Source organism: Macaca thibetana, chromosome 15, assembly GCF_024542745.1.
Source record: "Macaca thibetana thibetana isolate TM-01 chromosome 15, ASM2454274v1, whole genome shotgun sequence".
Classification (NCBI taxonomy): domain Eukaryota; kingdom Metazoa; phylum Chordata; class Mammalia; order Primates; family Cercopithecidae; genus Macaca; species Macaca thibetana.
The window spans coordinates 60,976,559-61,000,636 of record NC_065592.1 but is presented as its reverse complement, the minus strand read 5'-3'; the positions used below and the strand labels follow the sequence as shown (position 1 = coordinate 61,000,636).

Here is a 24,078-nt window from a genome sequence, read left to right as displayed (position 1 = left end):
TTCTTTCCATTTTAGTGTTCTAATTCCACAGCTTCAACTATTCTGGCTTATAGTGTCTCTGTGGGGAGGAAGCCTCATAGGTGTGGTCTGGACTCTTGCAATTCCCTTCATTGCTTCAGTAAAGTAGGAGGACTTACATCCTGCAAAAGAGCCATCAGGAGAGTCCTCAGCACACAGAGGACAAAATGGCAGCACTGTCTTTAAAAAATGGAGATGGAAAATACTGGTGCACAGAATAGATGCTGCATGCTGGCTAGAGAACAACTTGGATATACTCCTGGATCCCATCTTGTGGCCTGGCTGGATTCAGCAGTTTTTGCTAGGCAGAGAGAATCAGTGCTAATTTATATCCAGCTATTGGGTCAGTACAGCCGAGTTTCTACCCTCTGGTGCATGAAAGCATCCAACAATATTAGAAAAATATCCAAGGGGAGGAGAGGAAAACCAGTAAAATGAAAAAAAAAAAATTAAACTCCAGCCATCCAAGAAGGGAAAAAGGCAAGAGATAAGAGAAATATGAGAGGGCAAGAGAATTTGAGAACGCAATGAAATTAAGGGAAAAAGGACTGGAAGACATAAAATTAATGCCACTGATGTGACAGTAATTCAAGGTAAAAATGATCCTTACAATGATATATTCTACATTACAGTATTGTCTGGCATATTATTTTCCTGAATATTTGGTTCTTTACCACAATAGAAACAATCACCCCAAATTATGAATAATTTACGGGAATAAATTTAAAGTAGAACGTTCATAGAATCCTTTAAATTCCATCTGTTGTAAGTATAAATCCATGTACCATTACTCCTATTAAATACTAGACTGTATAAGTGGGATTACATAAGTCAGTTTAAAATCCAGGATGCAAAGAAAGGGTGGAAGATTAAGATACCTTTCCCAAACAGTTATGCACCTTAGATTAAATAGCAAATGCCTACCAGTAAACCAGAGATTTGGTTACGCAGGAGGAGCTAGGGCATGCCATTATCTTCTGACCCCCAAGTGACTCCCAAAGGATGGCCTAAGAGTGTTTCACTAGAATTAAAAAATTAATAGAGTAAATGCTTTTGTAGATTTTTATCAATATATTGGAAAGATAATTTTTTTAGTCTGCTGAACACCTATGGACCCCAGGTAGAATTTTTTTCAAGTCTGCTCAACAGCTATGAACCCAAATGAAATCTGGCCTATTGGAAGGAAATGAGTTAAGCATCATGCCATACGATTTCCTTCTCATTGTACAAAGGACAGAACTCTGTAAATACAAAGGCTATAATTATACAGCTTTGGGATAACTTTTGCTCAATGAGAAGCTGATGAATAGAAAATCGGTTCCCACGATATCTTATAGATAGGTATACCAGGACCTGAAGATATGGCACATGATAAATAGGCTTCTTTTTGAGGAAAGAAAATATAGGAAAGATAATTCAAGGTCTTATGACTGAACCACTGAAAGCTGTCTAAAATTTTGATGGCTGCAAGAAAAAATGAACAACTGATAGCAACTTATTTGGCAAATGCCTACAGAGAACTAATGATGTGGCAAGCACTGTTCTACATGCCCTACAAATAGCATTCCATTGAATACACTAAACAGCCCGTGACAGATACCAATATCTTTCCTATTTTACAAAGGAGGAAACTGAGTTACAGAGAAGTTAAATAACTTGCCCAAGGGCACACAGCTAGTCAGAGGCAGAACTGGAGTTCAAACCAAGGTGGCTGGCTCCTCACTGTGTCTGCTCAATGACTAACTCTGCTATTCCTCCCAAGAATCTGATGGGAAGAGGTCACCATGCACACCCCAAGCAGGGTACAGGGTTTTTCTAAATGGGCACATTATGTTATGTCACCTTTGGGCTCCTAGAATCAGCTCTTCATGGTCTAATTCTCACTAGCATTGACAAGATGGGGTTTATCTCTCAGCTCAGGAAAATAGTCATAACCTGGCCGGGCGCGGTGGCTCAAGCCTGTAATCCCAGCACTTTGGGAGGCCGAGACGGGCGGATCACAAGGTCAGGAGATCGAGACCATCCTAGCTAACGCGGTGAAACCCCGTCTCTACTAAAAAAATACAAAAAACTAGCCGGGCGAGGTGGTGGGCGCCTGTAGTCCCAGCTACTCGGGAGGCTGAGGCAGGAGAATGGCGTGAACCCGGGAGGCGGAGCTTGCAGTGAGCCGAGATCCCGCCACTGCACTCCAGCCTGGGCGACAGAGCGAGACTCCGTCTCAAAAAAAAAAAAAAAAAAAAAAAAAAAAAAAAAAAAAAAAGAAAATAGTCATAACCTATTCCAGATAGGAAACCTTGCATGACCTACCGCATCACCTATGGAAATGTGCTGCATGAAAAAGAAAAATCAATAACTGGATAAAAGTTTTTTTCCAGAAATGGCAGAGGAGAATTTTCATCATAAATAATTTCCTAAAATGAGATTGATTTACTATGGAATTTCATTCCTGCCAATACTGGTTGTTATGGCCTCAGGACCTTAGAGTAAAAAACAAAGCTACATTCACTATTGGTTTTTTGGGCTTAAGTGCTGCTATCTGGGAGGTCAAAGAGAAGTAGCCACATAGGTTACTGTAACTGCATATCTAAAGGTCAGGTTCAACAACAGCATTTAAACTGGTGTTCAGGGAGTCAACTAGTCTGGGGCAAGCACTGGCTAATGTTCACCCAGAGTCTTGTCTGCAGTGGGGGTCTGTAAAGGAGAACATCCCCAGTGGGGTTACCACTCATGTCAGCTTGCAATGGTAATATGTTTCGCGAATGAATGAATATATGAAAACACACACACACATGCGCACGCACACACACACACACACTAAACAAGTCTGATATAGACCTGTAAACTGTATAAGCAACAATGCTGCTTGACTCTTTACAAACGTGTATGTACACATGTGTATAACATAGCCTCATTTGAGCTCGGGGACAACCTGTGAAGGACAGTTTGTTGTGGGTGAGATAATTCCTTCAATGGCTGAGGTAAAGAGGCAAGATTTGGTGGATCTGATAATGTGAGGTCAGGAGAGAAATGGATCCTGACAGCCAGTTGAGGATTGAGTTTACAATGTGATCAGCATGTACACATGAGTATTGTGGCCAGTGCAAATCCCAGATGGAAGAGCCAACTAGAAAATGTGTTCCCTAGTGTCAGAGAAAGCCATCTCATCACCGAATGCAAGTCATTCAACCTCATCCCACGAAGTGAGGGTCCTGCTACTTATTAAACACTCAGAGGTGTCTTTAGTGTAAATGCCTTCCATTTGGGAGAAAACACCTCTGGATGCTCTCATATCACAGATGATGTTTATATAACAATATACATTTTGTATGGGAAGTCTTTGGTAAATGAAAGTGCTTCTTCACCTTCAGTGACTGCCCCCATCCTTTGGTCCCCCATGTAATCACATCTGTGACAGCTGCTTTTTACCTCTGGGAACTCTGAGTCTTCCTTTCAGAAGGAGTTCCCTTTTGAGCGTAAGTTCCAGAGGACAAAGATGAAGCTCTAATTTTATGGATACTTCGTTGTATTTTTCCTTCTTCATGATATGTTTGTGCTCAAATGCCATCAAAATCAATTTTTTTGGGCAGGGCGCAGTGGCTCACGGCTGTAATTCCAGCACACTGGGAGGCCGAGGCAGGTGGATCATCAGAGGTCAGGAGTTCGAGACCAGCCTGGCCAACATGGCAAAACCTGTCTCTACTAAAAATACAAAAATTAGCCAGACATGGTGGTGCATGCCTGTAATCACAGCTTCTCAAGAGGCTGAGGCAGGAGAATCGCTTGAACCTGGGAGGTGGAGGTGGCAGTGAGCCAAGATCACGCCACTGCATTCCAGTCTAGGTGACAGAGTGAGACTCTATCTCAAAAACAAATAAACAAATAAATAAAAATAAAAAGAAATCAATTTTTTGGCCATATACCTTGTGGCCTTTACTTCAAAGTCAACATTTTCATTGGAGAAAGAAAGAGAGAGGGAACTTTTCTCATACTCCAAAGCACTTATTTCAGTAAGACCATTCACATTCCCTTATGGCTCAAGTAATATTAATTTATAATATGTACAACACAAAGAGAGATTCAGTTTCAACCATTTTTCACATTCAAATATGAGAATAACGCTTTACTATTCCCGAGAGGAGCTATTTAACTTGTCCTGTGTTTGCTCTATGAGAGGCATTAATGGCCTGTCCTCCTCTATCTAGGGATTAATACTACTGTCATCTTAGTAAACCACAGCCAGTAGATTGGATTTTATTCTTCGCAAGTGAAGATTTTCACTCATTTGCCTATTCACTTACCAAGAGGAGGCTGCATGCAAACATCTTGGTAATATAAGCTGATCTAAATTTTAAGATAGAAAGGTTACAAAACTGCCTTTGAGTTACCTTTTCCACTTTTGGATAAAAGGGTCATGAAATGACTTTCTTTTGGGACCAAACAAAAATTTATGAAAGCTCATTCTGAAGCTTTTTTTTTTTTTTTTTTTTTTTTTAAATAGAAGCTAAAGAGAAATAAGCTCTGGTATTTGGTGAGACAAAAAGCAAATCCAGCAAGCAAGTGACAGTTTAATCTTAGTGTCAGCTTCAAGTTAACATTAAGTGTCTGTGTTAAAGACTTGGAAAGCCTTTACAGAACAGAGAGATGTGTGAGCATGTGTGGCCATAGATACGAGTCCTGTGTGAGTGAAGTGTCCAGGCTCAGAAGTCAGACTTAGGAGCTCGGTGACTACGAGCAAGTCATGCCACCCCTTGGAACTGTGGTTTTCCCAGAGGTAAAATATGCATACGACTTCCCATAGCCACTGCTGAGAGAATTACATGACATGACTTTTGGGTGTGAGGCACAGAGTGGGTACTACAAGTTCCACTTTCTTGTTTTCCTTCTCCACCATCTCTGAGGCCCCTAGTTTCCTGCACTGAAATCTCTCTCTCTCTCTCACATACACACACACACACACACATGCATAGACACTCGCACTTCCCTAGCACCCCTCAACAGGAGAGACTGCTAGAGCGTTAGTTCAGTGGGCAGGGAGCCATATGTCTGCTCATTTCAAAGGAACCACGTTTTGGTTAGGACAACGATACATAGTTTGGGGTTTCTGTGAGCCAGTCGGGTCCTCTGCTCATCCAGGCTCGTCACCTCCCTCAAGAACCTGCTTTCAAAACTCACTTTCTCCAGGAACACTTCCCTGAAGGCCCCTCCTCAGGGTTCACACAATGATCTGGATTTCCTGAGGGTCTGGCAAGCCTTGCTTGCCTGCAGCCAGTGCTCACTCTGTCCAGCGCCGTGCCTGTTGTACATGCACCAGGGCGCTTGCTATGCCAGGAGGCCACTTACATGAATGTGTGCTCTCGCTGCTTCAGGAATGTCCGCCACGTCCCTTCAATTGGGTGATTCAAATGCTCTAGGAAGCCCCTTTCCTGCCCCGCTTAGTGCCTCACCAAGAGCAGTTAGTGAATCTGGCCAGGGCAGTGGTGCTTACACTCTATGGCAGTGTGCCCCTCCAGAGCCACCTCAGACGAGACCCCAGTGGCCTCTGATGCAGCCTCTTCACCTTCCTCCTAAATACTTCAGCCAGAACATCTAAAAGCTGCTGCTTGATGATACCTCTTGATCTCTGGTGGGCACATCTTTTTTGCACTTCTTTGTCAAAAGTGGTAGACACTAGGACTGGGATTGAGTTGCACATAGAGTTTAATTTGGAGAGAACTGACATCTTTATAATATATTAGCGTTTATTTAGATCTTTTATGTTCTTCAGAAATGATGATTGTGATGATTTTTGCCATAAAGTTCTTAAATATTTCTTTTGGGTTAATCCTTAGTATTTTACGGTTTTGTTGCATTTGTGAGTGGGGTCTTCATTGGTTTCATGTTTAAATAATCCTTTAGTTCAGCAGTCCCCAACATTTTTGGCACCAGGGACTGGTTTTTGTGGAAGACAATTTTTCCACGGGTGGGTGTGGGGTGAGTGGTGGGGATGGTTTTGGGATGAAACTGTTCTACTTCAGATCATCAGGCATTAGATTCTCATAAGGAGCCACAACCTAGATCCCTCATATGCACAGTTCACCATAGAGTTCGTGCTCCTATGAGAACTGAATGCCTCCTATGATCTGACAGGAGGCGGAGCTCAGGTGGTCATGCTCGCCCACTGGCTGCTCACCTCCTGCTGTGTGGCCCAGTTCCTGATGGGGCATGAACTGGTACCAGTCCATGGCCTGCTTTAGTTCAATTACAGGTGCATTAGGTAAGTATTATTCCTACTTTTATGTTTTATGCTTTTATGTTTCTTAAGGTGTCTAGTGCACGAATTTGTTAAATATTGGTATTAGCAATACAACTTGTTATAGTGAAAAAATGTAAATCAAAATTTGAATCTACACAAGGAAGGAGAAATTACTATAATTGTAGGAGAGTGTGCAAGAGTCCACACAAAATGAATAAGAACCTTCAGTTTTTGCACTTTCCTTCTCAAACTCAATACTAAATTAAGAAGTGCATGCTATTTTACAGGTGTTTGATTTTTCAAAAAGAATGAATGGTTAAAACAATAAACATCTTAGCATCTTGTTGCGATGGTAATTCTCTGAACATATAAAATTAGGCTTGTGGAATGTAGTAAAGGAAAGAACTATACAGTATATCAAAGAGAAGAAAATGAAAGGAAACGAGAGAAGAACAAAGCATTTGGATGGAAGAGAGGAATAAGGAGACGGGAGAACCCATCAGGAATGTGTGAGGCAGACAGCAAACATTTCCCATTGCAGCAGTGACTCCAGGACTAGAGAGGGAGATATTCCATTATACAGCAAATATTGACCAAGCACCTACGTAATAACATCCTTGCTGTGCTGGTACTATACAATGGTGGCCAAACCAGATGTGATCACTGTTCATAGCTGCAAGAGAACCATCAAGTAAATAGAACTTTGTTGGTCACAACAACAGAGCCCTTTGACAGGGCATGGATTAAGAAAATCTACATGGCTAGAGACATATATTCCCTAGCAGAAAAATTATAAAGGCAAGTACTCATTCAATTCATTTAGCAAATATGTATTGGGACCCACTTGTGCCAGGCACTGGGGATAGAGCCAAGCCTGCCCTGAGTCCTGCTCTGTTGGAGGTATAAGGGCCGAGACAGGCAGCATACAACAAATAAACACGTTCATGGGGACAAGTGTTAAGGAGAATGCAGAGCAGGGTGAGGGAGAGAACTCAGATTCACTTTCATTGTTTTGCTTCTAATATTTTCAAAAGGTTGCTTGAGTAAGGCCTCTGATCAGGTGATATGTGAAGGCTGACTTGAAGGAGGGAGACCAGGAGCTAACTGCATATCTAGAAAAAGGGGGAACATGTGTAATGGCCCTGAGGCAGGAGTGTGCTTGCAATTTGGAAGGAGCTGCTAGGCAGTCAGAGAAGCAGAACAAGGGAAATGACATGTGAAAGAAAAGAGAGAAGGGTAGAGAAATGAGGGGATGGGAAGGAGGGGAGAGGAGGGGGAAAAAGCAGGGGAGGAGGGGAGGAAGGTGAGAGATGGGCAGAGAGAGATGAGGGAGAGGAAGGAGGGGAAAGGAGGGCAGAGAGGAGGGAAGGAGGGGTGACAGAATAGAAGAGAGGATGAGAGGAAGAGAGGAAGCGGGAGGGAAAAGGGGGAGAGAGGTAGAGGGGGAAGTTGCAGGGGGTCTGGGGTCTCTGTAAGCTCTAGGGCTTTTGCTGTTGGTGAGATGGTTTTGAGCAGAGGTGGGGCATGATTTGACTTACATTTTAGGGGAACCAGGATTCTTCTATGGACAAGTTTGGGGCACGCCTTTTCTGGGGAAAGATTCAGGGCCACAGTGAAATAAACTGGATTCGTGAGTCAGCAGACAGCCCTTCAAAAAGAGGGAAAAGGGGAATTTCCATCTCTTCCCTATAAATTGAGAACTTGAGAAGACTGGACAAAGGTTACTAGGGATGGGAAGAAGAAGGTGAACACATTTGACTCTAACTGGGCTCTACTATGGAGTTACATAGTGTGGTCCTGGGAAAGTAGATTTCTCCAAATCGATCTCATCTGAGAAGCATGACATTTGTGAGGAACTGCTCATGAGAGGTGGGGGCAACAGAGAGTATTAAGCAGCAGCGCTGGCTCTGACAACCTGCATTAAAAAGCTGGCTCTACTATCCTAGGTCTGTGGCCTCAGGCAGGTAAGAAAACCACTTGGGGTCTCAGTTTCTTCATCTATAAAATGAGGATAACAGATTCTCTCTCATGGGGTTGCTAAGAGAATTGAGTGAGATAATGTTTGCAAAGCATAGTACCTGGTACCTAGTAAGTGCTCAACTGTGAAAACCAAACACTATTATTATCACTATTACTCACCGGAGCAAGCAAGATTCTATCCTGAGGTCCTTTTCTATCATTTCTTAATAACATTTAGCATTTAACTGGCACTTATTCTCTGCCAGGCCTTGTTGTAAGTGCTTTTCGTATATTAGCTCATATACTCTTCGTTTGTTTTAGTTTCTTTTTTTTTTTTTTTTTAATTTAAAGACAGGGGTCTTGCTATGTTGCCCTTCAGGCTGCCCTTGAACTCCTAGGCTCAAGTAATCCTCCTGCCTTAGCCTCCAGAGTAGCTGGGATTACAGGTGTGTGCCAACATGCCCAGCGTATATTAGCTCATATACTGTTTAAAACAACCCTATGAGGTAGGTATTATCACTCTGTTTCTACAAATGAGGCGGTTGAGGCACACAGAGGGTAAATAAATCATCCAAGGTCACACAGCTAGTGAAGGACAGAGCTGGGAATAGAACCCGGGGGGTCCAGTTTCAGTCAATCCTCACTCTTATCAAATACGGTACTAGACTACCTTTCTGCTGATTCAGTGCTCATAGTTCTTTATCAAAGACAGGAAACAAGCTGGGTATAGTGGCATGTGCCTGTAGTCCCACCTACTCAGGAGGCTGAGGCGGGAGGATCACTTGAGCCCAGGACTTCAAGTCTAGCCTGAGCAACATACCAAGACCCTGTTTCTAAAAACAAACAAAAACAACCGATAGAAAACAATTTTCATCTTGAGTCATGTTCGGGATCTTCTGTGTTTGGTTTCCTGCTACTCAGCAGATGGAGAGAATGGCTTTGGAACCAGATGAATGTGGGTAGAGATATAACATCCATCTGGGCAGGTCACCAAGCTGCTCTGGGCCTTGGTATTTATCCATGAAGTGGGGATGATGAGATACATGAGACAAATGTTCAATAAGTGGAAGCTAGTATTGCCAATAGTGATAATGCTATACTCTGTTCAGTAAAAATACTACCATACAGTAGACCCTCTATTTTTAACAACTTTGCTATCTCTTTGGTCAAGGTGGTACTTTTCACTCCTGAATTTCTAATAGTCATTTGCCTTGTGGTGACTGTGATTGATCACCAGAAAAGACTGTGGTATTCCCTTCTCTGAAGTCTTTGGGAGAAGATACATGCCTATATGCCTGCTGGGCACAACCTGCCCGTTCCTGTCTAGAGATGGCAGCCTGGGCTGCAGAAGCTTTAGGAGCAGTTCAAGATCACACGTTTTACAATTTTCAAGTCTTTGAACTGAAACCACTAAGGCACAGGACCAGGAGGACATGAAGGTGGAGAGGGGAAGATTTCACCATTTTTTCTCTATGCTCCTCTTTCCCCAAAAAGGTCAGTCCTGAACATCTTTATCCCCAGCATTCTATTTTCTTCTCCTTGTCCCAAACCAGAGGAAGAGACAGCTTTTAAAAAACTCTCTCTGGCAAATAAAGTTCTTCAAGTCTTCCTACGTAGAAGTGGTAGTAGTGGTAGTAAGTAGTAGTAGCAGCAGTAGTAGTAGCAGTGGTGGTGGTGGTAGTAGTAGTAGTAGTAGTAGTAGTAGTAGTAGTAGTAGTAGTAATAATAATAATAAAAATCCATCCCTGATCCAGGGATAGGTCAGAGCTCTTGTGATTTAAGCTGGTGTCTACACCAGGAGAACAAGGAATGCTGGGTTGGACATGGGGTTACAAAAGGAGGCAGAGTAGCAGAAGAACTACAAACACAGACTGTGAGTCAGGCAGATATAGGTTCAAATTCTGGCTCTGCCATTTACTTCCTCTGTCACCTTGCCTTGGTGGGGCATAGAGCCATAGCCTCTTTACATGTCAGTGTCCTCTGAATGATGGAGTAGGGCTCATGGAAGGATTAAATGAGATGGTTTATATAAAGCACTCAGCATAGTGCCTGGCCTATAGTAAGTACTCTGCAAATGTTGGTTGGTGATATCATTATGAGACAAATGATAGGAGAAGATACTTCTCACTGCAAAAGTGCAACATCCAGCATCCTTGTTTTAGGTTCATGAAGATGTACCCCTGAGCAAATACAAAGGCTTGTTTAGAGAAAATGTTAAAATCAATATAGGACACTGAATTTATTAGAAAGGTCAATTCAGATAGCCATCCTGTGATCTCAAAGACCAATAATCCTAGTTCCCCAAGTTTTTCTCATAAAGGAAAGAAAATATTTATTCCAACCATTTATCTGCCTTAAGCAGATTCCGTCTTTTCATGAGCAATGTCCTGTTCAGAGTTTTGTGTTCCTGCAAAGGCACTGCTCAGCTATGTTTGAACTAATCCTTCACTTAGGCAGGCCAACTCTGTCCCCCCTACACAGAGTGGTCTATCCAGAGCACACCAATGAACAATGAGCAGTGGAACCAATAAGCAACGTATGTCCCTGAAACAGACTGAATTAGATCCAAGGTGGTTTCACCATATTCTTTGGTATTCCTCCCATTGAGATGTGAAGTCTAATTTCACCCCCATGAGTCTAGGCTGGCCTTAGTGACCGCCTGACTGATTGAATGCAGTACAAGTGACATCCTGGGATTTCCCAGGCTAGGTCATATGAAACCTTGCAGCTTCTGCTTGGTCTTCCTGGAAGGTTTGCTCTTGGAACCCTTAACTACCATATAAAACAAGTCTATCCACATGGAAAGGTCCTGAGACCACAGGGGGAATCAGGGGACCCGGCTGAGCCCAGCTTTCCACTGTGCCTTCCTTCGTAGGTGTTAAGCTTGAGTGAGGCCCTTTCAGACCTTCTAACCTACCCATCCACCAGCTAAATACCACCAAATGACCTCCAATGATGCCACATGGAACAGAATACTCAACCAGGTGATCCCTGATCAAATTCCCAATCCACAAAATTATGAGTAATAAGATGGTGGCAGTTATAAGCCACTAAGTCTTGGGGTGCTTTGTTGCACATCAACAGCTAATGAAACACAAACACTCCTGGACCCTTGTGACTCAGACTCAGACTGAACCAACCACCAATGAAGGCTTTCGGTAAGGGCTCAATCACTGGATTTTGGAAGACAATGACACCTGGGTGGCACAGATGAGACAAAGGGGAACGTGTTTCCGTAGGCCATCTGTCCTAGATGCTGTTTTCAAATGAATTTGAATACTTCCCTTTTGAACATACACCAGATGCCAGTAGTGCCAATGCACTACCCAGCCAGGTGAACATCAGTGACATGAACGAACTGTTCTTTAGGGCTACAAGGAAGCTACGGACTGCAGCATTTATGCCATCAACTTGGTGATGTAACTAGCATGCTCTATGTTGTTAAAAGGTGGCAGTTTGGCACAAGGACATGTGAATTCAAGTGATTAGATGCAAACTAAAAGAGAGATGACTATTTCTGAGAGCTGTGGGTTAATTTTTTGGCTGTTCTCGGAATGGAAAATGATTGTGAATTTTGGGGGAAAAATACCAGAGCAATCTGTTTTCTTGGCCGCCTGCTATGGAGCAATTTTAAAGCATTGAAGTGCTTTCCATATTTTCTAATCACTCAAGTCCAGAGCTGATTATGGCTCTCAGCATCTCTCAGATTCACACCGCTGGAGCCTCCCACATCTTTCAGGGAGAGGTTTCACCTTGAAAGCAGGTGCCCGGATTCAGAAGGCACATCTTGCTACAGCAGGAACACACAGTTTAATTGTAGCACAGCTCACAAGGGCCAGGTGTTTTGGAAAATCACTGATGGCCCAACTCTGAGATAACCTAGATTCACTTTCCTTTATCTCACAAAAATAAAACATAACCTCTTCTCCAAACAGAAAAAATGAAAACAAGCCCTACCAGAAACTGAATTCTTCCACACAAAAACCAGGAACATTTAGATGATTGAGACCTGTGGGCAAGGACATGCCTGCATTCACAGGCGTGCACACACACACATACACACACAGTTGTATATGATTAAACATCTCTAGAAGGAGCTTTGTGAAACTGGAAACTGTGGTTTCCTCTGTGGAGAATTGGGGAACTGGAGAAAATTAGAGGGTTGATGAAGGAAGAGGACTTTTTTTTTTCACCTTAAACTTTGGAATATTTTGAATTTTAAAAAATCATATATTGTGTTACTTTTCAAATTAATGAAATAGAATAATTCCAAACCTGCATATGGCAATTAAGATGTGCTAGGTTGTGTATTTAATGCTTTGTGTATATTCACTTTTTAATCTTTACAATAACCCTGTGATGCAGACATCATTATGTATTTTCTTGATTTTACAGATGAAGAAACTGAGATACGGAAAGGTTAGGTGACTTGTTCGAGGTCACACAGCCAGTAAATGCAGAACTGGGATCTGGACCCAGAGTCTAGTTCTGGAGTCTGTCCTTTTAATTGCCACATAATACTGCCTTGCCCAAAATAAACATACTCAGGCCCTTGATCATAATTGAGTTGGAGTAGATAAAATTGTTCTTTCTTCTCTCACATGGTCAATATAAGGTCAGTATCATGACTTTGGACAAGTTGCTTAATCTTTCTGAGCCTACACTGCTAGTGTGTACCAGGTATTCTAGGCTTTGCAGATAACTAGTGAATAAAATAGAGTCCCTGGTCTCAAGAAACTTCCTGTATCCTGGCAGAAACAGACAATAAACAAACAATCCAGAAACCATAATGTAAACAATAAAGGAAAATTAAAGTGTTCATTGACAGATGAGGATTGGGAACCCCAATTTATGCTGAATGGTCAGGAAGTGTCATTTACACAGAGTGCTGAAAAATGGGCAGGAGTAAAGCAGGGAAAAATAGAAGTGGGTGGGGGAAAGGAAAAATATCATAGTAGTGAGAACAGCCCATGGAAAAATTCTGGGGCAGGGAAGGGGTGTTTGTCTGAAGACAGAAAGGTTTGTGTGGCTAAAACAGAGTGAAATTGAGTTTGGAGCAAGAAGCAGATCATGTAGACCAGTGGTCCCCAAGCTTTTTCGCACCAGACCCTGGGTTTTGGGGAAGACAATTTTTCCATGGCCGGGTCAAGGAGGATGGTTTAGGGATGAAACTGTTCCATCTTGGATCATCAGCCATTAAATTCTAATAAAGAGCACACAACCTAGATCTCTCTCATGCGAAGTTCACAATAGGGTTCGGCCTCCTATGAGAATCTAATGCAAATGCTGATTTGAGAGGAGGCGGAGCTCAGGTGGTAATGTCTGCTCTTTTCCTGCTGGTACCAGCCCATGGCCTGGGGGTTGGGGACCCCTGATGTAGACCATGATTTGGCTCACGTCCCACCCTCCAACTGCCATCTAACAAGTTTGAATTGTGCATCCTATCAGCAAAATTTTTAAATGTATATAAATAGGCATCTATATTCATATCTATTATATATAGATACACATACTAAAATATGAACAAAAACATTTTCAAAAATAGAAGCTAGGAAGAATGACAAAGTAAATGATGAAGGTGCAGATATTTTTCTCCTTGTTTCCCAAAGGATTGTCTTGCATATCTCCTGAGCACCTCATCTCTACCCTGGGACTACAGCTCTAATCCAGAAAGCAGCATGGCCTGTGTTAAGTGAGATTCAAAGAAACAGAATCTCTTATCATGAAACCATCAGAACTCTCCTGACTTTGAGGGGGGCTCCTTTTGCACAAACTACTAGTTGTGCAAGGATTTCACAATTTTCATAAGAGCCCTGGGAAGTCACTGAAGGTTATAAGTAGAAATGACATAACCTGATTTACTTTTTAAGATGATTACTGAGTGAAACATATGTCTAGGCAGTGGCAATGGAAGAACTGAAAGACCAGCTAGGAAGCTACTGCAGGAATGCAGGCAAGCAATGGAGATGGTTTGGAATAAAGTGCTGCAGGAGGGAGAGCAGTAGATACATTTGAGATCCATGTTAGTTGTGCTATATTTTGTGAAAGGAGAATAATGATGTTAGCTACGAAGCATTATTGTGAAGCATAAGTTTACAGGTGTGAAAATGCTTTGTCAACTCTAAGGTGCCAAAGATAACTTAATATTACTATAGATGATGAAACCAAATGCTAGAGACACCCTAACTTGCCCAAAGTCACACAACTGCTTAGTAGTTGGGAGGAAGGAGTTAAAGCAGTTGGCCTGCAATCTCTTTACTCCTTTCTCTGGGGGTGTATCCCAGGGGAAAGAAAAGAAGGCTGGTGACCAGGTCTAATCTCCTTGTCAAATGAACTTCTGCATAGATAGAGTAATGATATTTAGGATGTCCCTGGCTAACAACTACCTCTAGTAAATAGATCCCAGGACCTGTGAAGGAAGGCTCCTTGGAGAATATCACATCAGCTGTACAACTCTCTGTGGTATAACAGGAAGATGTTTTGTGATTGAAATGCCTCATGCTCTGCAAGAAGAGGCGACCCTGTGTTCCTTACCTATTATTCTGAGTGAGATGCGTGTCCAATGAAGGAAGATAGGTCCTTGGGAGCCATTCTTGGGTTGCAGATTTTTCTTTACCTCATAAGAACTTCTTGATTGCTTATATTCTTGAACTTATTTAGCAAAGCCTGATAGTGGATAAGATCTCTGATTCATATAACATGACTTGACAATCAGATCACCTGGCTTCATTCAGTTGCACATATCTATTTCCTAGGCTCTATTAGCTCCTGTGTAACACTAAGCCCAATATAAAGTCCAGGGATGAAGGGAGAACATACTTGGTTATATTTGAACCCCTTACCAGTGGCAAAACTTTTATTTGACACATCTGATATCTATCAACTTGAAAATAATTTTGGGGAATATTTACACAATTGAAGAAACACAATGTATTTGCCCTCATTGTGACTGAGTAACACTGGAAGTGCACAATAATGGGTTGTTTGTGATGGTTCATGTGATTACACTGGGAGGTGAGCCAGGCTTTTTGGGTCTCCAACGACAACTCCCAAGCAGTTCTAGAAGAGAGGGCTTTTTAGATGCATAGATACTCACCTCCCACCCTCCAATTGCCAAAGAATCAGTACAGTCTCAGTGTTCTGCCATGAATATCATTCCCCAAACCACTCATGGACCTCCTAAATCATGGAGTTCTTTTTCTCTCTTTTTTAAGGTGCACAATTTATCTTCACACACAATTTTGTTTTGAAACTTAGAAATGATGACAAAAGAGAACTGTTACTTTAGCTGGAAGGGAAGGAAACCTTTTTGTCCTCTCTGCTTCATAATAAACTGTATTTATGCTTGAGGCATCAAAAGATAGAATCAGCACGCACACCTCACATCCTACTCCTGGTACAAAAACCACTGATTGTGAACTGAGCTGTTGCAGATAAAGCACGTCAAAGGGCCAGGGCTGCTTCTAGCAGATGCTAAACAAGAGGAGGCTAGCAGGCGTGCATGACGACAGCACAAACATGTTTTATACAGAGAAGCCTTTTGACATCCTTTTCCCCCTGAACAAATTCCCAAACCAAAGCTTGATGTTTACCTTCGGCGAGTGGGTCAAGGGTGTGTATCATGAGCTGGAAGATGCTATTCCTCATGAGACTGTTGTGGAGGGAGGCAGAGCTTCCACCTCGCTGGAGACGCGGCTTAGCCTGAGCAGAGAAACCAAAGAGGTGGTTAGTCTCAGAAATGAAAGGCAAGTGCATTATAGACAAGATCCTCACTTAGTCTGGTGGCCACTCATTTCTGTCGCATGATCACACACTATTGAGCCAACGATTTTCAAAGTACATTTCAAAGCCCCTGAGGGAATGTCTCTCACATTCTTTCCTACTAAGTGAATGCGTTGCTTCCCTTTTTAAAAAGAGCTTTGTAAATGCCAATGTGTTATATGCTTCACATCCCTTCATTTATCTTATTTGCAAAATGAACCCTAAGAACTAGGTGCTATTATTCTTCTTGTTAGATAGACGAGGACATTTCATCTCAGAGAAGTGAAATGAGGTGTCCAAGTCACACCAACAAGAGGTGGAGGCTGGAGGAATGTATCCCAGGTCTGCTTTTCTCAAAGACTGTTCTCTAATCCAGTGGGTGGTCTCTAACATTTTTGAAGTGTGCATCCTATCAGTAAAATGTTTAAATGTATATAAATAGGCATCTATGCCCATATCTACATAGACACATATACTAAAATACGAACATATAAAAACACTTTCAAAAATAGAAGTTAACAAGAATACCACAGTAAACGATGAAGGTGCTAATGTTTTCTCCTTGCTTCCCAAAGGCTCGTCTTGCACATCTCCTGGGCTACCTCATCTCTACCCTGGGACTACAGCTCTAACCCAGAAAGCAGCATGGCCTATGTTAAGTGAGATTCAAGAAGCAGAAGCTCTTATCATGAAACCATGAGAACTCTCCTGACTTTGAGGGGGGATCCTTTTGGCCAAACTACTAGTTGTGATCCTTTGGCCAAATAAATGGAACTGGTAGGTAAGAAGGAAGAATGAGTATCTAGAGATAAGGTTACCGACATACGCTTTTTCTTCTATCTTCAAAAGCAAACAACCTAAAAACTCCCAAACCCTCTGTATTTTGATGGGTTTTTAACCTAAATAGGAACTGCTGTCTCCCCATGATTGATTTTGTGCTGATCATCACAAGGGAAGACTCTCCGAGGCAGCCAAGCTTTATAGACAGACAGATTTAAGGAGTTGAAAGGTATTGTAATGTAAGGCAGTTAATTTCTTATTGAACTTTCAGTGTAAAAGTTTGACATGTAAATTTTCTGGGGCAGGTAAAAATAAAATACTATTCTCCACTATGTCTTTCGAACTTCTGCATAACAGGGTTTTCCAAAATATTCCATCATACTCTAGACCCACAAGGGGCTTCCCCAAAAGTGTCCTATGAGAGACTCCATGATCAAATACATATTTGATATATATTGAAAAGTGCTATATCCTAGCCAACTCACCTTAGGGTTTCAAACTACACATTAGACCACTAAGTCTAACACTACAGAAATCTGTTTAACTTGATTAACTTGGGCAGTGTTTCCAAACTATTATCCGTAGGATCTTATTTTGTAAAACACTTGTTAACAATCATGGTCCACACAGTTGGAGACAAACATGAAACCCGTAGAAAGTACGAGTAAAATCTCACTATGAGATACCTGAAGAAATCTGGCTCTTTTAGTGTGATTTATTATGACATTCTATTGGAAATCATATTGCCAATTCAATAGGGTTGGAAAAGAACTCAGTGGAGATTACTGGTGTCTCAATGGTGAACCAGATTATGGCTCCTTAACAGAAGAGATTGAGTCTGTGCCTGTGTTCTGGTACTGGATCAGGTGCATTCTATGGGCTGTTAATCAATGTTACATCTTTGCCCTGAGCATTACAGGAGGAAGGACAGGGTCATATGTATCTTTATTACTGTTTTAGCCTTGAAAGTCTTAAACATTTTTAAATGCATTTTGTTATTAGTTATAGAGGATTCAGATGATTAAATTTCAAAATATTTTAGGAGCAAGCTTAGGAGATCTGAATAAAATGGAAATGTAATCACTGTTTGATGGCTGAACACAAGAATTCTGAAGGTTGTTTCTTCACTATGCTGCAAAATCTGAAATGTGATGTGTTAATTAAACAGGAACTCAGAAATGGTTTATCAATAATAATTTGTCATAACTACTATGGTCCTTATTCTGGGAAACTGGAAGAACTCTGGTGTGGAGATCTTCATTTGAAAAAGATTACATCTAGAGAAGTACTGAAAGCATTCTTTTGTATATTATGTATATATTAAATATATAGGTCTCATGCAGCATTTCTTTTGATGAGACCAAAATAAATTTCCAATCAGAGTATGTGCATGCAGATACACAAAGAAAACAAATATTGAGCATTAGATCCCACACTACTCCCAAATATTAGTTCAGCATCCCTTGGAATGCAATTTGGAAATATCTCACTCTTCCAACTCCTACAAAAGTTCATACCAAATGGAAGAGAAAATTCAAATTTTGAAACCTAGTCCCAGAAGACATGTGTTCATGAATGCCAGAATTCAGTCATCACTAATTGTGGCACAGAGTAGAAGTACACACCAGGGGTTAGACTATTTAAGTATTCCAAGGGAGAGAGTAATGTGTTGAGCACACAAACCCCTCTTACTCCCAACCCCGCCCCACACTCTCCACAGGCACACAAGCAGGTACAGACAAAGCTACTGCTTCCTACCGGTAGAGTCGGTTCATCCTTGTCTCTGGCTGCAGATGGCTGCATAAGAGAAAAAGGCAAAGACAAAAGACAAAGAAATAAATAAATGAAGAGTCACATATGGCATTTACATTTAATAACAAGCATCAGTATAGGGGAAGAGTTCATTCTTTCTGCTCCTGGGATGAGTTAAGCCAAAACAGTGGACTGAGGATGTATATTTCTAGCCAAAATATAATGGTTTATTTAGGTACATGATTCATTCTCCTGAAAGGTCAAAGTTTAATGGCCGACCCGAATGTCCAGCTATACAAAGCAGTTAAGTCAACTGTGGCCCAGCCATGCAGTGGAATACTATGTGATCATTAAAATGAATGAGGTAATTCACATGTACTGACATGTAAAATATCTACTGATAACTGAAAAAATTAAACATTTATAAATATTTATTGTTTCATTTCATAAAGGAAAATAAATTAATAATACTTTAGTGCATGTAAATAAAAAAATTCTGCAAGAATGATACCAAACTGTTATTAGTGGTTGTTACTGGTGGATGGAATTGCAAAGAAATGTCATCTTTTATATGTTTTGGGGGGAGTCAGCATTCATTGCTCCAGGTATTGTGAATAAAATAAAGTTCACAGAAGTTAGGCCACTGAATTAAAGACTAGGATCATCCCACATGGAAATCAGATAACCCATCTTTTCTTCTGCTCCTTCACCTCAAGTTTTCTATTCTAAATAGAAGTCTCTGTCCAGTTGAGAAATGTGGATTAGAACACAAGGGCACATAAAGGCCTGGTAATCTGCTGGGAGCGAACGCAACTCAGAGAAGGGGGCAGTGTAATTCTACCCACATGACCCACCTGGACAGCTTTTACTTCCTCAACTCAATAGGAACTCTCCTTCTTCACCAGAACCGGGCACCACCCTGGGATCTTTCCAACGAGATACAGGTGCCTGGTGAATAGTTCCTCATGCTTAGACACCACCTTCGTCACTTCACCTCGACTACAGGTGCAGACAGCAAGAACAAACTGGAACCCTTCCCCCATCTGGCATTCTGGTCCTCCCCAATGGGGTCTGAGCAGATGTCTGTCTTCAGGAATAATCACATACTCGGACGAGAGTAGCCAGATGCAGAGTTGTTTTAAAACTTTCATGTACTCTAGGCTTTCTGTTTTAGGGTCTTCCACACGTGTCTTGTAAAGATATTAAGATGTCCCCACATCCCATCTAAAATATACAATTCACCTAAAATATACAGTTTTGTGTAAAAAAAAAAGAAGGGATTCTTATAATTTTGAATTTCAAATTATTTGCTATGTGCCATTCATTTAAGTTAGGATTAGCATGCTCAAAATCTTGCAAAGTGAAAAAATCAAATCTACAATTTGTTTTCATATGTAATGGATTTTTAATAAGGTGAAATTTAATACTTAGTGAGGTTGATGTTAAATATTTTGTGGACATTCAATTAGATGTTCAATAATTTTGATTTTTGTAGACACCTTTTTGGATTCCAGAGTCAATACCAATCTGTTTTTATTCCCCTTCTGGTTCCAAGCATTTTTATGAAGAACTTGCAAGTCTCAGATATAAACAGAAGGGTTCTGCATTGGTGGTAATTTCTGAGCACAGCCTGTGGGCACCACTAAATTTGCCTTAACCCTCAGGTTGGGGGCCCTCTCTCGGTGACTCCTCTAAAAACGCTAATAGGGAAATGTCCTGATGTCCTAGTTCCCAAGAGCCTGCTTGTGGAACTGGAGTGGACAGGAAACTGGCCTTTGATTCCCCACTTTCCTCTGAAAGGCACTGTATGATCCTGCTTCTCTCTGGCAGGTCCTCTCCTTTTCCTTCCTTCCACATCCGACAGCTCAACAAATGGCCTCACAGTCTGCAGAGCAATCCCCCAGGGAAATCTTCCAGGGCAGCAAGCTCAGCCTTTAGACATACATTGAGATTAACCGTCAGAGCATGCCTGGTCAGTTAGCAAATTTACACCTTGTGGCTAAATGGGAGACCAATAATTATGAGCTGGAATTGATACCACGGTGATAACACAGAACATGAAGGAATAGGATGAAAGTGGGGAGAGAAAAAGGTGGGCTTTATAAGGGCAGAAATGTCACCAGCTGAGAGTTTGAATTTTAAAAAGTATATCTCAATACATTATTTAAGGAAGGAAAAAAAATCCAAACCTGTCTTTTGGTCTGAAAAGAAGAAAAAAATATCTACTCTATTGACTTCGTTTTTCTCTCACAGCAAGGAAGATCATAAAACATAAAAGGTGGAAGGAAAATGCCTAGTACATAGATTCTATAGAGAAAAAACTGAGTGCAGAGACAGGCCTGAAATTCTCTACAAAATGTCCCACTGTTTAATGTCTGCAGTTGACATCATTCGTTTTCTTTCAAGTGTAATCTGCAGACATGAATATACATCAGGGTATAACATGTAAATTTAGGTATACACACAAATGGCAGCAGAGGCCATTAAAACACCCCTCTACTTTCCTTTTATGTAGCCCTGTTGCAAAAGAGATAAGAAGCGTGACATATGATGGTAATTGCCCATTTCTAGGGGCTCACCCACATCTACTGATAATTCGAGGTTCACCTGACTTAGCCTTGCTCTAATTGCATCTTGAAGCAGCCTCACAGTCCTGGCAATATGCAGCTGATTATGTTACAAATTCAGTTTTAAAGGGGTTTAATTACACGGGAAGTAACTAGTGAAGGTGACAAAGAAATGATTTTAATATGTATAGCCAGTGGGTTTTGGGTTGGCCTAGTGTTGTGAATTTATTTTCAGGGCCATTAAATACATGGCAAGTTTATTCTAACCCATGGGATGTTAGAGAAGACAACTTCTTCAAAAGAAGAGTAATGTGACTTTAAGGATTAATCTTGGCATTCTTATGATGCATTTTGCTTTTTAACCCCCTTAATTTTAAACACACCAAAATACCACTCATTTGGGCTATATTAATATGAAAGCCCAATTCCTAGTGGTCAGCATGCTATGGATTGGCTTAACAAATTCCTATAAACAAATTTAATGAATACATTGAAATAAATTTCCTATAGCTGTAGAAAAAAATATGTTAAGCCAATCCATAGCACACCCACAGCAGTTCTTCAAGGATTGTTTAAAAGAATAAACAGGGCACTTAAGCGGGCTGTGCCATGCGACCTCGGGCACTGCCAACCGTGGGTGAGCTCTGGGTGTGTGGGCGGCCTGGTGCGGCGCTCTGCTGTGTCAACGTGTTATGATGCTGTCCCAAACCAACCTGGCTACTGGAATCCCCAGGAGTAAAGTGAAATATTCAAGGCTCTCCAGCACAGAGGATGGCTACATTGACCTTCAGTTTAAGAAAACTCCTCCTAAGATCCCTTATAAGACCATCGCACTTGCCACTGTGCTGTTTTTGATTGGCGCCTTTCTCATTATTGTAGACTCCCTCCAGCTGTCAGGCCACATCAGCAAAGAGGGGGCAGACCAGTCGTTCCAGTCCTGATCCTTGGCATTCTGGTGTTCCTACCCAGATTTTACCACCTGCACATCACTTACTATGCATCCAAAGGCTACCGTGGTTACTCCTATGATGACATTCCAGACTTTGATGACTAGCACCCACCTAATAGCTGAGGAGAAGAGTCACAGTGGAACTGTCCCAGCTTTAAGATACCTAGCAGAAACTATAGCTAAGGATTAAGGAATTCTGCAGCTTGCAGATGTTTAAGAAAATAATGGCTAGATTTTACGGGTCCTTCCCAAAGATGTTAACTGAACCTGCAGTAGCTAATTAGGACATGCTCTGTTTTTCATCCCTTGGCCCTGGCAAGAGCTCCTGACAAGTTTTTCCACAGGAATATGTATCATGGAAGAATAGAGGTTATTCTGTAATGGAAAAGTGTTGCCTGCCATCACCCTCTGTAGAGCTGAGCATTTCTTTTAAATAGTCTTCATTGCCAATTTGTTCTTGTAGCAAATGGAAGAATGTAGTATGGCTAATTTCTTATTACTAAGTAATTTATTTAAAAAATATCTGAGTATATTATCCTCTACACTTATCCCTACCTTCATGTTCCAGTGGAAGGCTTTAGTAAAATCAAAGATCAGTGAGTTCATCTGTAATGTTTTTTTACTTGCTTTCTTATTGACAGCAACCAGGAATTTTTTTATCCTGTGGAGTAACTTTTCAAAATGTAAATACTTTCTCTGTTTAACAGCCCTTGGCCCATTCTGATCCAGTTCACGAGTAGATTGGACAGCATACAATTTGGATCATTTTGTCCCTAGTAAATCAAATGTTCTGTAGATTATTCCTTTAATGGCTGGACTTTTGACTGTTTCCTAATGAAACACGTAGATAAGTGGTTATCATTTAGAGTTTATAAACCTATTGCTAGCACCTTGTATTATGCCATCATTCTGCTCATGATTCCAAGGATCAGCCTGGATGCCTACAGGACTAGATCGCCTTAGTTTGATTCTATTTTTTAGCTTGCAAAAAGTGACTTATATTCCAGAGAAATTAAAATGTTGAAATCCCAAAAAAAAAAAATTAATAAACTGCATCCTGAAGATCTCAGGTCAGGGTTTTGGTGTGCCAACGCAGACTCCCGTCTCCATTCATGAAAGCAAGACTTTTGTCAGGCCATTCTCTACTTACAAGAAAATATTCTGTAATTCAAACCTTTATTCAATTAAACTGGCCCCCTTCGCAATGACTCAAATTAGTCATATGGTGATTGCACTTAAATTGAGCAACTGAAAGATGTCTTTAATCTCTATTATCCTTCCTGGTGGAAATTCCTTTTTTTTTTTTTCTTTGAGATGGGGTTTTGCTCTTGTTGCCCAGGTTGGAGTGCAATGGCATGATCTCAGCTCACTGCAACTCCGCCTCCCGGGTTCAAACAATTCTCCTGCCTCAGCCTCCTAAGTAGCTGGGATTATAGGCGCCCACCACCACGTGCAGCTAATTTTTGTATTCTTAGTAGAGACAGCGTTTCACTATGTTGGCCAGGCTGGTCTTGGACTCCCGATCTCAGGTTATTCACCTGCCTTGGCCTCCCAAAGTGCTGGGATTACAGGAGTGAACCACCGTGCCCTGCCAGAAATCCCATTTCTATACAGGAATTTTGCTACTTATTTGATAGGTGTTTTGAAATTGTCCATTTATGCTTCCACCCCAGATAATAAAATGCATAGCCCATTTAGATAGTATTTTGACGCTATAAATCAGTCCAGCGTCCTTAAATCTTCTTTCTTCCTTTGATCCTTGAAAGCCAGAAATGATTTTGCTGACTATAAAGTGTAGTTTTGATGGAACTTTGTATATAGCCTTTCACCACATACAGGCCCCCAGTCCCACTTCACACACATAAAAATTAGGCCAATACTGTAGTCCAGTTGCCTCAGTGCCACTCAGTAACAGGATACTAACAAGTCCATGGTTCACTCTGGTAATTATCTACTTACAAATCACATGATCAAATGGGTCACCATGAAGACTTCATAGGCCAAAATACAAGTGTGTAAACTAAGGGATGCTTTTTTTTTGGTCAATGATGTGGCATCAG

At 41.3% G+C, this 24,078-nt stretch overlaps 1 protein-coding gene and 1 pseudogene across 4 annotated transcripts in view; one reads left to right on the top strand and one right to left on the bottom strand.

The window, feature by feature from the left end:
• The window catches only part of SLC24A2 (solute carrier family 24 member 2), a 276,863-nt gene that overhangs the window by 91,551 nt on the left and 161,234 nt on the right, over positions 1-24,078 (bottom strand). For all 3 annotated transcript variants that reach the window (XM_050761328.1, XM_050761330.1, XM_050761329.1), the window contains exons 3-4: positions 18,509-18,547; positions 15,802-15,910 (exon numbers count right to left, since the gene is read on the bottom strand). In XM_050761328.1, the coding sequence (XP_050617285.1) occupies positions 15,802-15,910; positions 18,509-18,547 (148 nt within the window). The remainder of the gene's footprint in view (positions 1-15,801; positions 15,911-18,508; positions 18,548-24,078) is intronic.
• Positions 21,679-23,704, top strand: LOC126937703 (transmembrane protein 230-like; annotated as a pseudogene). Its single transcript, XR_007719820.1, has one exon. The product of XR_007719820.1 is annotated as a transmembrane protein 230-like (transcript).